Here is a 14,005-nt window from a genome sequence, read left to right as displayed (position 1 = left end):
TGAGCCATGGCCGCTGAGCCTGCGCATCCGAAGCCTGTGCTCCGCAACGGGAGAGGCCACAACAGTGAGAGGCCCGCGTACCGCAAAAACAAAAACAAAAAACAAACAAACAAACAAAAAAACACAACAGGATCATAGGTCACTGTGAAACAACTTATTCATTTAACCAAAGTCACAAAATGATTAAAAGAAAACAAATACGGATCACCTAAGGGCACAGAGACTCATACAATCTGTTATCAAAAAGGATCACTTCTAACAGAGAGAGAGATCAAATTCGTCTTGTATTAGCTTACTTAACAGAATCCATTTACTTAGTTAACTTCAATCTAAATTTAGTTAATCCTGACCTTGTATAAAACTTTCTCAGTAAAATGTAATTCCATTCCTCATACCTTCTTAACTGAAAGCACACATTCTACCATACTGAAATGTTTTATTATTTTCAATAGCTTTAATTACATATTTAAATTAGAATCCCCGACTCTTAAAAACCTTAATTTCTAGTGAAAATCAAGAGATAAGTAATAGTTACCAAAATCTGGAGAGAGTATTTTAGATGATTTTTAGAACATAATTATTCTTATAGAGTTTACCTAAAAGCTCTTATCTCGTTTCCATTTACTTTAAAGTTTCATCATATCAAGTTATTTCTCTTGCTGACAAATTTGCAACAGGTATAACAAGATTTTATTTAACTTCTATTAAACCTAGGTGCAGTGAAAGTATTATACTTAATGTTGATGGCTCTAAAGACATGCCTATATTAATTAGATCAACAAACAAACATTAATACCAGGTATTAATTTAATACTAAATATTTCCCAGTTCACGTGAACCTGAAAATTCATTTATCTTAATTTCTCTTGTATTTAGAATTGTTTGGTTTGTAAGCATTTACTTTTCTTTAAGCTAATTAAATAGAGATCATTTACAGATTAACCGCAGCAATGTTATCCAAAGACAAAGACACATACAGACACACAAACAGAGAGATATCGTAGCTCTCATTTCAAAATTTCAGCCCTGAGTCGGGTACAGCAAGGTAAAACCCATCAATTTACAAAAGAGGTTGGATTAAAATTGGGTTTCTGGCAGATGGAACAAATCAACCTCACTTGTCTAGATGGCTAAACCCTTTTTACTAATATTTATGGAAAACAGGTTCTAAATTACTTTACCCTCTTTTTCAAAATTTGCATTTTAAAAAGATGGCAGAGTTAAGGGTTCCTGAGAAGACCAGATAGGACATTTGCATCTCAAAGATACAGGCAAGTTTCTCCTAGGATGACTTTGTTTCCCCTTTGTTGGTCTCTGAGCAGACAAAGCCATTACAATCTTTCGGGCCTTTTTCATATTTCTGTGGGTACTTACGTTCAGCCTTTTCGGCCGTATCCCTATTATTGAAAACCAAATAAGCCCATTGGAACAAATAGTTCATTGGAGTCTGAGGACCAGCAGTTGCTTTCTGAATTTTGCTCCTGATGTCTGGGGCAGACTGGGCCATGAAATGCATAGCCAAAAGGTCCAGTACCTTGGGGTAGGAGGGATCCACATATGTTCGGGACCCATGGCCCTGTAGGGTGAGGTCCCCTAGTTGGCATTCTGAGGTTGTAAGAACGAACGGTTTTGTACTTCTCCAGAAACTCCCTTGACCGGGATAGGCTGAGAAGTTTTCTGTGCCACCTTGGTGTTTACCACAGAATATGTGGCACCCATATCTATTAGAAAGTCAGTCAACTTGTTCCCCACTGTCAAAGTTACCCGGGGCTCCTGAGGGGACATTAGAATTGGACGCCTCAAGTCTAAGGGAGTCCCCTGGCCTCTTACAGGATATCGGCGCAAGGGAAATTGCCCTGCTGCAGAAGTGGCTCCCGGTCCAAATTGGTTGCTCTATTGGGTCTTAGATGGTGATACTAAACCAGGTTCCTGTGCTCCAGGGGTTACTATAGAAACTGCTATTTGATCCCCATGGGTAGGGGAACCAGGAGGTGGTGAATATGTTGGCAGCAGGGGGGTGCAGGTGGAACACCTCCTGGTGAAGCCTGCTCAGCCACTGGGGGAGCTGGATAGGCTGGAGGGGGGGTTACGTTTTGAAATAACATGTCCCCACTCTAATTTTTTCCCTCTTCCCCCTGTAGAATACGTTCCTTCTTAGGTTTTCTTTCAGATCGCTGCACCATAAAGTGGCAGCCCTCGGACTCCTTTTCCTCCTGATCCAATAACATAAATGCTTCTACATACGGAATCTCATCTCTTTTCCCTGCTCTTTTGCAAAACACTCCTAACTGCGAGATCGTATAACTGAGTGAGCCATTCAGGGGCCATCGTTCTTCTGATCCTAACATATATTGGGTCCGCACCCTATTACAAGAGTATATCATGTCTTTCTTAGTCATAGGCTCACGGCTATGTTTTGCCCATTTATCTAATACACTCCTCAAAGGGCTCTCTCTCGGGATAGATGGAGTATTTCCCATTTTTATAAGTTTGATAACACCAAAACACAAAAGACGCAAATTACAACACAAAAGGCACAAACAAATTCTAGCATCAGTGCACACAAAACCAAAACAAAACCAAGACCAAAACCAACGAACTAGTTCCCAACGGACCAGTTCCCAAAATCAGGTCGAGTCCAACAACAATTCCCCTCTCCACCAGGGTACCCCAACCAAATTGGCTTGTCCCATAAAGGAAAAGCCCAAACAGAGGGGGGAATGTGTTCCCTGTGTGCACGCCAGAGCGACTTACCCTCCAAAATCGAGTCCGTCGACTCGTAGAAGTTTGTCGGTTCCTTGCTTCAACTGCCCAGTGCTGGGGTAGCCGGTGCTGCTTCAGGGAACTTTGAAGGGAAGAGCCTCAGGACAAATGATCCTGGCAGCTGCTAGGGCCTCGCCCCGATATTCCCCAACAGGGACCAGCTAGCCACGAGCAGCAAGGTTCCCAGCTGGCTCAGCCAGATTTGTTACCGAGTCCAAGCTCACTCTGCTCACCGCACAACTGGCCGATAAATCGGGAGACGAGGGGCTGAGGCAAGGAATACGACTTTATTCAGAAAGGCGGCAGACCGAGAAGATGGAGGACTAGGGTCCCCAAAAAGCCATCTTATCAGTGTCTGGATGTCGATTTCTTTTATAGAATGAGAGAGGGAAGTAAAGTAAAAAGGCAGAATAGAGAGGGAGAGGCGGGGAGGAAGTAAAGTAAGAAGGGCCATCAGTCTTGCAAAACATCTCCTGGAATGGCCAACCTTGGGGAGGGGAAGTGTTAATTTCTTCTTTCTTGCAGCCATTCACAGGTGGGCAGGGTTCCCTGGGAGAGGCCATGATGTATGATTATAAGAACGAAAGCAGGGCTTCGCTGGTGGCGCAGTGACTGAGAGTCCGCCTGCCGATGCAGGGGACATGGGTTCGTGCCCTGGTCCGGGAAGATCCCACATGCTGCGGAGCGGCTGGGCCCGTGAGCCATGGCCGCTGAGCCTGCGCGTCCAGAGCCTGTGCTCCGCAACGGGAGAGGCCACAACAGTGAGAGACCCGCGTACCGCAAAAAAAAAAAAAAAAAAAGAAAGAAAGTAATGAAAAGCAGAGGCTAAAGTCAAAGAAACAGATCCAACATGCAGTCAAAATTGGCTCTTCCCTGTCGCATCCCCGTGGGACCACTGCACAGTGTGAGGACTTGCCTCCACCACTCCCGCAGGTTTCTCAGTTGCCTGAGAAAGCCCTTCTCGGCCAGGAGGAGATGTCCCTTCTTCGGAGCTAAAAGCTCTCATGTTGCACTTTTATCCCAACACGTTCTCGCATAGGCAGCTGATTTGAGGGAAAACGTCAGGTCAGCCTCCTCCCTGATCACTCAGCCCAGCCTCCTCCCTGACCACTCAGCCCAGACCGCTCAGCATCTTTCGACTGAGCAAATCCCAGTGTCTTTCAACTGGGCTCTCTTAGTATCTTTCAAATGCGGAGGCAGGTACCTGTTGGACACCACCAAATAAAACTCAGGATCTTCAACCAATAATCAGGAGCTCCTGTTAGACCTGCGCGGTCTCCTAGGAGTTTCGACTCGCCCAGGAAACAACAAGAGTCGGAAGTCGATGCAAAACGCAAGAGGTTTATTGAAGGCCGGTGCACCGGGGTTCCTTGGTCCTCACGCAAGAGGTCGAAGAAGGAACCCTTTTGGGCGCGAATATGTCAGTTTTATAGGTTCCCACTTCCCCGTATGTAAATTATAGATTTGGTTGTGTTCTCCTGCTGATTGGTCCCGGCTTAGGCTCGGACCAGAGAGGGAACTTGTCCCCAGCTGCCTGATTGGTCTTTGACAGACACCTTTTTTACATTTTGTTATCTCCCTCCTTCTCGGAAGGGGGCCGGACATCCTGGAAATTCACCCATTGTCTAAGAAGCCCCTATTGTCTGGAGAGTTCTTAATCATTAGCTGGAACAATGTCCCTCGAGTCCCACACTCCAAGAACCAGGAGAGATTCACCCGAATTTGTCTGGATTCTCCGAGGAGGCAGATGGGCGCCAGAGGCCTCTGCTGGTGCAGATTCCAGACCCTTGTAGAGTTCAGGTGAAGGAGAGAAGTCTGCTCTAGGTCCCTTCGTCAGTCACCGAAACTGTCGACTGAAAAAAAATGCACAACCTTGTCGACAAAAATTGATAGTCAATCAATGAAAGAAGTGGAAAATTTTATTCGAGCCAAATGAGAGGATTATAACCCAGAAACAGCATCTCAGAAAGCTCTGAGAACTGTTCCACCCGTTAGATGTCAGAGTTATATAAGTTTTTTGGAGCAGAGGGCTCTACGTTAAATGACGTATTATTGACAGTTTACACAAACCAGACCTAAATGTCATCGTGGCCCCTTACAAGATCAAGAGGAATGTTATCTTTTAAGGGGTTGCCTTGTTGATGGTAGGAGAATGTAGCTCTTTATGGTGGAGCAGGTATGTCTGACAATGGGGGAGGTTTTGTCGAGACATAAGGCAGATACACCATGCATACTAGGCAGAAAATTTTTTGTTTAAGTTTTTCTTGTCTTGCATAAAATATGAATTTTATTTCACAGCCTAAAAGTTGAAAATTGTGTTTTTATTCAACAGACTTAAGCCCAGAAGACAGCCTCTCAGATAGCTCTGAGGGACTGCTCCGAAGTGGCAAGGGAAGAGCCAGGATGTATAGGAGTTTTTGCAACAAAAACCAGGTGGTCAGGACATCAAAAGATTACTGTTAATTAAAGAAAACCAGACCTCTCAGGTTAATGAGTTTAGCGCTTTTCTCCATACAAGATGCCAGAGTCAGGGCTCATTGAAATCATTCCTTTGAAATGCACCTTAGCTATCTAGGGCCAGCATCCTGTTCTTTCCATTCCTGAATCCCCTCAGGATGCACTGTCAGGGCCGCTGCTGTGGCTGAGGGGGCAGCCTATTGTCTCCATCCTGAGCTCCCTTAGCGCTCACCGTTGGGGGTGGCTGTAGGGCTGAGATGGCTGCAATATCCTTTGTTTGCTGAAATGGCAGGCAGCCATATCTTTGTCTACAATTTCCACCCCTTCTATTTAATGCGTATTTTGGTGATCCTATTTTTAACTTAACAGAGCCCTTCCTTGTTCACTTTTTGTTGTTCTCTTTTCAAAGCCCTCTCTTCTCATTTTATTATATGTCACCTTGACTTTCTCAAGATAAGAAGTTTAAAGTTATATGTTTTCTGTTACCTGAGTTAGTTCTGTTTCCTAAAGGAGACTTTTCTTTCTATTTTTAATCATATCTTTGTTTATCACTTTCATGCTGCTGGTGTTTTTCATTTGTATAGTGATCTTTAATTGTTCATATTTCAAAGTAAAGGCTAGGTTGATTCTTCCAGGTAACAGATGTGGGTTACCTCTGCTGTTATTATATGTAGCTATCATTGCCCACTAGGTCTCTCCCATGAATAAGAAGTTGAGTTGAGTATGTGGCAGAGATAAGCAGACAGAGGGGCAGGCTTTAGGCTGAGAGCCTTTATATTTAAGGATTAAAAGAGCTTTATTCCAGGATGCCTCCTTCTACCATAGCATCCCTAATTCTCTCAAGGGAGTTCTTTCCTTTTTTTTTTTTTCTTTTTTTTCCTTCAGTGGGTAAGAAAACCCTCTCTGTTTAGTTTGGAGAATGGCCGCCTGAATGTCTCTACACCGTGTTTGCGGGAAGGGATGGAGAACTGGTCTCACTCCATAGCTCCCTCCTGTATATTTTGTGCTGCAGCTTCTCAACTCCATTTAATCCATCAACACACTTCTATGTGCATTTCATCTTCCAAAGCTTTTTTATTTCATCTCCTCTACTGATCTTCCCATTTTCTTTTTTGTTATGAGGCTTTTCCCTCTTATTAGTCTTTACTATCATTTTATTAGGGCCTCAAGGGAGACGAAAGATAAAAATATGTTCTCAGAACACCATCCTTGAAGCAGACATGCTCATGACATTTTTTTCCTCCACTAGCTCTTTCCTGTGGGCTTCCTGAGGCCCCCAAGAACGGAATGGTGTTTGGCAAAGAGTACACGGTGGGGACCAAGGCTGTGTACAGCTGCAGCGAAGGCTACCACCTCCAGGCAGGTGCCGAGGCCACAGCAGAATGTCTGGAGACAGGCCTATGGAGCAACCACAATGTCCCCGCACAGTGTGTCCGTGAGTCCTTGGGTAGGGGAGGGGGTGTGTCAAAGGGCTGGATAAGCAGCTGAAAAGATTCCTGCAAGGAGCGAGCTAAAAATCCAGCAATGGGAAAAGACATGGCCATGCAAGCTGGGGACTCAGAGAGCTGAGACAAGTGGGTACTGCCATCTACCAACCTGCTTTCCCATTTGAAACTGTTTCAAAGCACTGATAGACCACTGCTCCCTGAGATGTTTCCATAAACCATCACAGAATGTAGGAATGACTGGTCCACTTGCTTTTAGATGGAAAAACTGTCAGAAAGTTGGCATGAATGTCCTTTGATCACGGAACTCCAAAATAACAGAGATATACTTCGGTTTTAAGGCCAAAGTCACACACTGGCAGCCTCATGGGCTATATCTAGTCTGAAGATACCAGGTTTTGTGTTTTTGTTTTTGTTTTGCTTTGGTTCTTTGGCCTATGCAGTGCTTTATTAAAAATTTTTGAATTTCTTCCCAACATTTTAAAATCAGAAAATTTTACATAAAAATTCGTATTTCTAGCTTCTCTTGAAAAAGGCAGATCTGACCAATTGGAATTTGCAGCCTCACATCCACAGTCAACACTGACTGAGTGCCACCTCCCTTTCTTTTTTTTTTTTTTCTTTTTTTGGTTGTATGCGGGCCTCTCACTGTTGTGGCCTCTCCCGTTGCGGAGCACAGGCTCTGGACACACAGGCTCAGCGGCTATGGCTCACGGGCTCAGCCGCTCTGCGGCATAGTGAGATCTTCCCAGACCGGGGCACGAACCCATGTCCCCTGCATCGGCAGGCGGACTCTCAACCACTGCGCCACCAGGGAAGCCCTCCCTTTCTTTTTTAATTTGGCAGATCTGCCCACCCCAGCTTGCTGATTCCCCACCCGGCTCACTTCACTCATTGACCGCACCTGCCTGGGGACAAACGGCTCTTGGATTCATCATTACTGCGTTACGGTCTCCCAGTCCCCAGCTCTGGGTTGTCAGCGTCTTCCATAATTAATTTATTAATCCTCTCTGCTTTTTATCTCCCCAGCTGTGACCTGTCCCGACGTCAGCAGCATCAGTGTGGAACACGGCCGATGGAGGCTCATCTTTGAGACGCAGTACCAGTTCCAGGCGCAGCTGATGCTCATCTGTGACCCTGGCTACTACTACACTGGCCAGAGGGTCATCCGCTGTCAGGCCAATGGCAAGTGGAGCCTCGGCAACTCTATGCCCACCTGCCAAAGTAAGCCCAGGAGGGCAGGGTGGGCCAGTTTGGCACAGTGCCTACACCCTGAGCCGTCTCATACCTGGGCTGAATTGGGGGTGGGGGGGAGAAGAGGAGTGTAGCCAGGGACTGCAGTGACCCCTTCTGATCACTCACCTAGAACCAGGAGCTGGGGAGAGGCCTATTCCTTTAAGGAAGCACTTCTCAGCATCTTGTCATCTTATTAAAAAGCTGCCTCTGTCCAGGTGAGCATCCACTAATTCATTTACTCCACATTCATACCAAGTATTGTAGAGGTATGAGGAGAAAAGGTTGTGGTTCCTGCCTACAAGGAGCTGAGAGTCTACTGGAGAGGCAGACAAATAAAGAAGCAAGGATAACAAAGTGTGATAAGACCTATAATGGGCGTGTGGTTAGGGGGAATGAATATAGCGCAAGGGACCAGGCCACCTATGTGCGCCTGCCTCTTCCCCGCTGTAAGCTGTTTTTCTTTGGTTCTTTAAGATAGTTTCAAAGGCCAGGGTCCCTGGGAAGCACCTCTGAGATGGAGGTTTGTTCGGGAATGCCCTTGGGATCACCACCTGGGGAAGGGAAGGGGAGGGGAGAGGGAGGGGAGGCAAGAGGAGGAGAAGAGGTGGGGCTGGGAAGATGGAGAAGGTGATCTCTGATGCAGTATCAGAGAAGGCCTCAGCTGACCCTGCAAAGAGCTCTGAATCTTGGTGGCCCTTCAGAATTGTCACAAGTTAGGGCAGGAGGCCTTTATACTTCCACACTGACCAAACACTGGGTGCAGGCTGCCCCGGGAAGAGAGCGTGACCTTAGGTGGGAGGACTCTTTAACCAAGGCAGTCTGAAGAGGGCTCGCAGCAAGGGGTTGTTTGCCAGCAGCTGGGGGAAGAAGTCCTTCAGTCCTAAAAGGGGGTCTGAGTGGGTCAGCACAGCATCCACCAGTAGGGATATTCTGATGCTATTTACTGAATCAGTAAAGATGTGATAGAGGAAGTAAGTGTTTGTGAAGGGACAGAAGGAGATCACTTATCAGGGCACAGGGGGACATTTGAGACTGGGTAGGAGGAGTGGTATCTTCCCAACACCTATGGCCCAAGACACTGTTACCTTTGTTCATCCAAGTCCAGACCCCGAAGTGGAACCATGTATGTGACAGAGTAGGAGTCACGAGCGTGGCATAGCTTCCTTACAATGAAGGCGCTCACGTCTCAGTGCAGCCAGGGGCCGTCCGCAGTGCTGTGTGGAGAACGAGTGTAGGGCTGCTGCTGGGCTCGGCAGAGAGCACAAGGGCAGTGCCTGGCAGTGTCTGCCCTGGACGCCGAGGGGCACACCACAGAGTCGCCATCTCTCTGGCGCCGTGGTTCCTAACAAGGGTGCACATCCAAAACCCCTGAGGAGTTTTGGTTTTCTTTAATACACACGCTTGGGCCATATCTCCAGAGATTGTAAATCGTGGGTCCAGAGTGCAGCCTGGACATTTTTAAAGCTCCTCGGGTGCTTCTGGCGACACCTCCAGTTAAGGATCACGGGCCCAGCGTAACAGCACAGCAGTCACGGTGGCGACCCGTATTCTGGTCAAGAGTCCCATTAGAGTAGGTTAAACGGATCTTATTTTTGTCATTATTCTTGCTAATCAGAAGCAGCAGGGCTTCTGTGGCCGTCTCTCAGGGCTGGCTTCCTGAGCATTTTGTGGTCTTTATAGTCATCTCCTGTGGAGAGCTCCCCATCCCGCCCAATGGGCACCGCATTGGAACCCTGTCCGTCTACGGAGCGACGGCCATCTTCTCCTGCAACTCCGGGTACACACTGGTGGGCTCCAGGGTGCGAGAGTGCATGGCCAACGGGCTCTGGAGTGGCTCCGAAGTCCGCTGCCTCGGTAAGTGACCTCCCTGGACCTCTCCTGTCCCTTTTCCCCTCCTCAGGACAGGTTAGATCTTTCCAAAGCTGCATTCCAATCTTTGAACTGAACTGTTTTACCTACTGTCATAAAATGCTTAATCCAAACAGCTATTGGCATCTACCATAAGCAAAACCCTGAACAAGCTTCCCCTGGAGCACCCAAACGAATGAGAGGAACTTCAAGTCTGAGGAGACAAACCTTTGAGGGGCTCTCATTCTGATCAAAAAGACACCCCCTTCTTATTGGCCCTTGTATGATGGGTGAAGCCCCAGTCTCCGCCTCCAGGGACACTTTACAGAGACACATTCCTGCAGCACACCTAAAATACCATTTATATTATTGGTTTTTCCATAAGATCTTAGGGGAAAACCCAGAGGAACTTTTTGACAAACCCAATATATATCAGCAAATTTTACATACATATGTATACAAAAATACAATATTATATGTACTATATTATATAATAAATAAATATTTTTGTCATTAGCTTGTTTTATGACAAAAATATGTCAGTGTATGACAAAAGCATAAGAAGCAACCTGGCTTACAGAGGACAGAGTTATCATTTCCCCCATGGTTAATCCAGTCCCTGCCTAAACATTAGATACTAAAGTTCTCTCTTCTCTCACACCTTTCTTGGACCCCTCAACTCCAAAGGAGGGTCCCAGCTACACAGACCCAACAGCATAGACTGGACGGTCTGTTCCAGAGTGTACAGTACTGCCCTCCCCCTGTCTCAGGCCTCTGTTAGAGACACAGTCATGAGTTATTTCCAAACAGAGCCCAAAAATGCTAGTGGAAACACGAGAAATTCACTCTACCTAAACCCCATTTAAAAAAATAACTCACCTAGGTTTATATTAGCTGTGTTCCTTGCCGCTCAAGAAAGAAGGATGAATTTAGCTGAGCCACCTGGTCTTACATGGTTATTTTCAACACGACCAGATTTTTTTTATTCCTTTTCAAATTCTTTTCCCATTTAGGTTGTTACGTAATATTGAGCAGAGGTCCCTGTGCTATACAGTAGGTCCTTGTTGGTTATCCATTTAGAATATAGCAGTGTGTACACATCAATCCCAAACTTCCTAACTATGCCCCCACCCCCACCCCATTCCCGGGTCCCCGCTGGTAGCCATAAGTCCGTTCTGTCAGTCTGTAAGTCTGTTTCTGTTTTGTAAATAAGCTCATTCACAGCTAGGCTTTGACTGCCTTAATGAGACCACGGTGCCCCCCATGCAGTCGATGCTCTGGAAATGCTGGCTGATGAGAAAAAGAGGGGGACGTTCCCAGAGGCAGGGCAGTAACAGTGATCGTTTCTTACCCATGTACAGACACAGAAACTAAAGCTCAGAGATGGGTAGCCATTTGGAATGCAACCTTGGGATTTGGGGTTGCCAAGTCTTCAACACCACTTCTATCAGGTCTAGGATTCCTGAAGTCATTCCTGGAGGCTGCAGTCAGGGGGAGGTGGGAAAAACGATGGGTGGTCCTTTTCCCCACCGTCCATGTCTCCCCCTCCCCTCATTTGACCAAGTCCCACCTTATTTTCTATAAGCTCCTCTTCAATTTACTCTCTTTTCCCACATCCCACCAAAGCTGGACACTGCGGGACCCCCGAGCCCATCGTCAACGGGCAAATCAATGGGGAGAACTACAACTACCGGGGCAGCGTGGTGTACCAGTGCAACGCCGGCTTCCGCCTGATCGGCATGTCTGTGCGCATCTGCCAGCAGGATCATCACTGGTCAGGCAAGACCCCTTTCTGTGTGCGTAAGTATGGTACCCACTCTCCCTAGTCACGGGCTCAGGTGCAACGTGGACTTTCTCTTGTGTTGTCTTGATTAGGTTAGCTAGAGGTTTTTGTACGTTTTGTTAATGTTTTTCAAAGACAGTAATTACATCTGTTGTTTTCAGTTTTCTGCATCATTAACTATTGCTTTCACCTTTATTTTTTTCTTCCTTGTGATTAACTTCTTTGTTCATTTTCTTGCTTTTGAATTAGGAATTTAGTTCATTTATTTTCAGTCTTTCGTTTTTATTGATTATTATGGACGTAAGTGTTTAAAGCTATAAAATTTCTTCTGATCACTGCTCTAATCATACCCCACAGATTATAAAAATTAGGGTTTTGTTATTTCTCAGAAATTCTGTAATTTTGATATTAATTCCCCCTTTTGCCTAGAAGTTTTTTTTAATAAAAGAGTGTGTGGTTTTTATTTCCAGATGGAAGGACCTTTTGGATTTTTACATTGATATTCATTTCTAATTGATTGCACTGTATATAATATTTCTACTTCATGGAGTTTACTGAGGCTTCCTTTGTGGCCTAATATTTGATCAGTTGTTATGAATGTTCCATGTGCATTTGAGAAGAAAGTGTATTAGTGTGTTAAGTTCTATGTATAATCGCAAGACGTGCCTTATTGATTTTGTTGTTTATTTCTTCTGTATGCTCACTTCGATTTTTGTCCACCTGACCTGTTTTGTTCTGAAATTTGTGTTTCAAAGTTTTCTTTCATCAGTGTTCTTCTATTTTTTCTTACATTTCCCGTAGTTTCTGTTATGTAACAGTAATTGCTTTATTTGGTACATAGATATTCATAACTATTATATCTACATTGCAAATGGTGGTTTTAGCCTTTAAAAAAATCTTCATTATCACTTTTAGTATTTTCTAGTTTGAATTGTACTGTGTCTAATACTATTAGGCTTATGCCCGCTGCTCTCATCCTTTGCCCATTTGCCTGGTATACCTTTAACCACCCTTTATTTTAGACTTTCTGAATCACTTAAATTAGATGTGTCTGTTATATACATCATAGAGTTGGGCCTTGCCTTCTGAGCCAGTTTGAAGATCTTTTTCTTTTAATAGGTTAGTCAAATTCATTCACATATATTGTTATAACTTATATGTTTGGTTTTAATTCTGTCATGTTTAATTATTATGTGTAAAATATAATACACATATTTCTTTCTTTCTTTCTCTGTATGATGTGTTCTCTTTGCTTTTTTTGCTTTGCTTTTTTTCTTTTTTCATTTGATATTTAGGAAAGGTTGTTAACTTGTATGGCCCTTTCCTGTAATCAGTGCATTGACATACCAGGATCCTTTTTCAATATGTTCACATTTAAGATAGACTTTCTCTTTCTAGCAGTGACTTTAGATCAATATTCCCCTGCTCCCCTCCTCTCCTCTCCTCTCCATACAGCCTTGCTCTCTACAAAGGCTTGCGACAGAAGCATGAGAAATAGTTCTCCCTGGGTTTAGTGTTTATTTTTCTACTTACACGTAACTTAAAAGTTTACAGCATTGTCTGTCTTCTAGTTATGCTGCAGGCCTGGACTTTCTACAGTTTTATTTCTTCTTCTTGTTAGTCTGCATTTTGGGAATTTAGATGGCCACTGTTTATTCTCAGTTGCCTGGAAGTAATTTGGAAAATTTTTCACTTTCTAAAGTTCCATAAAGTGAGCCTTTATATAGAGTGCAAGTTTTGTTCTTAATTTTTGTAAGGCAGGTTTTTGTTTTTAATTCTCTTTCATTTGGTTTTTCATATATGAGATGGAACAATGAAATAATGAGCCTTAACAAGCAATGCATGAAAACTAGTCTTGATAGTTTCTTAAGTATTAAGAAATGCTTTACAGAAAGGAAGGTTTACAGAAAGGAAGACCTATCTATATTCAGTCAGCCTTCTAGATGTGTCTAAACAAAACATGTTTCCTGGTTTAATCCAGGAAATGCAAATTCAAATGCCTTTAAGAAATTGACACAGAATATGTGTGAAAAGATTTGGGTTACCAATAATAGGGAATGTTGGAGTCTGAAAAAATGGAGGATGTCTGCCGAACCTAAGATACTTAATTTTGCACCTGGTCCTTACTGAAAGGCAGTATAGTAAAGCATTTGGACACTTGGACCCTGGACCTAGATTGCCTGGGTTCAAGTTCCAGACCTACCACTACGTAGCATGTGGCTTTAGGCAAGTTAGCTTATCTCACTAGGTCTCTTTCCTCATCTATGAAAAGCAGGTACCCCAGAGACTATTGCGAGGATTAATCAATAACGTGAAACGGTCAGAAGCTGCTGTTGCTGTTGTGATGATAGTGTGGTGGTGGCGGTGATGCCACCGCCCTGTCACATCACAGAATCCAGGATCTCTTATACCAAGCTCCATTCTCTCCCGGAGCACAGAGTTTTAGGAAGTATCTGGAGTAGGACGGCAAGAG

The 14,005-nt window shown here is 44.5% G+C and overlaps 1 protein-coding gene across 1 annotated transcript in view; it reads left to right on the top strand.

Annotated features, from left to right (window-relative positions):
• CSMD2 (CUB and Sushi multiple domains 2) overlaps positions 1-14,005 on the top strand; it is a 667,671-nt gene that overhangs the window by 603,563 nt on the left and 50,103 nt on the right. The window contains 6 exon segments of the mRNA XM_060018797.1: positions 6,470-6,655; positions 7,695-7,889; positions 9,582-9,755; positions 11,111-11,124; positions 11,314-11,367; positions 11,369-11,549. Of these exon segments, the coding sequence (XP_059874780.1) occupies positions 6,470-6,655; positions 7,695-7,889; positions 9,582-9,755; positions 11,111-11,124; positions 11,314-11,367; positions 11,369-11,549 (804 nt within the window).

Source organism: Delphinus delphis, chromosome 1 (genome assembly GCF_949987515.2).
Source record: "Delphinus delphis chromosome 1, mDelDel1.2, whole genome shotgun sequence".
Classification (NCBI taxonomy): domain Eukaryota; kingdom Metazoa; phylum Chordata; class Mammalia; order Artiodactyla; family Delphinidae; genus Delphinus; species Delphinus delphis.
Note: the sequence above shows the minus strand (reverse complement) of the source record. Positions and strands in the feature narration are given on the sequence as shown.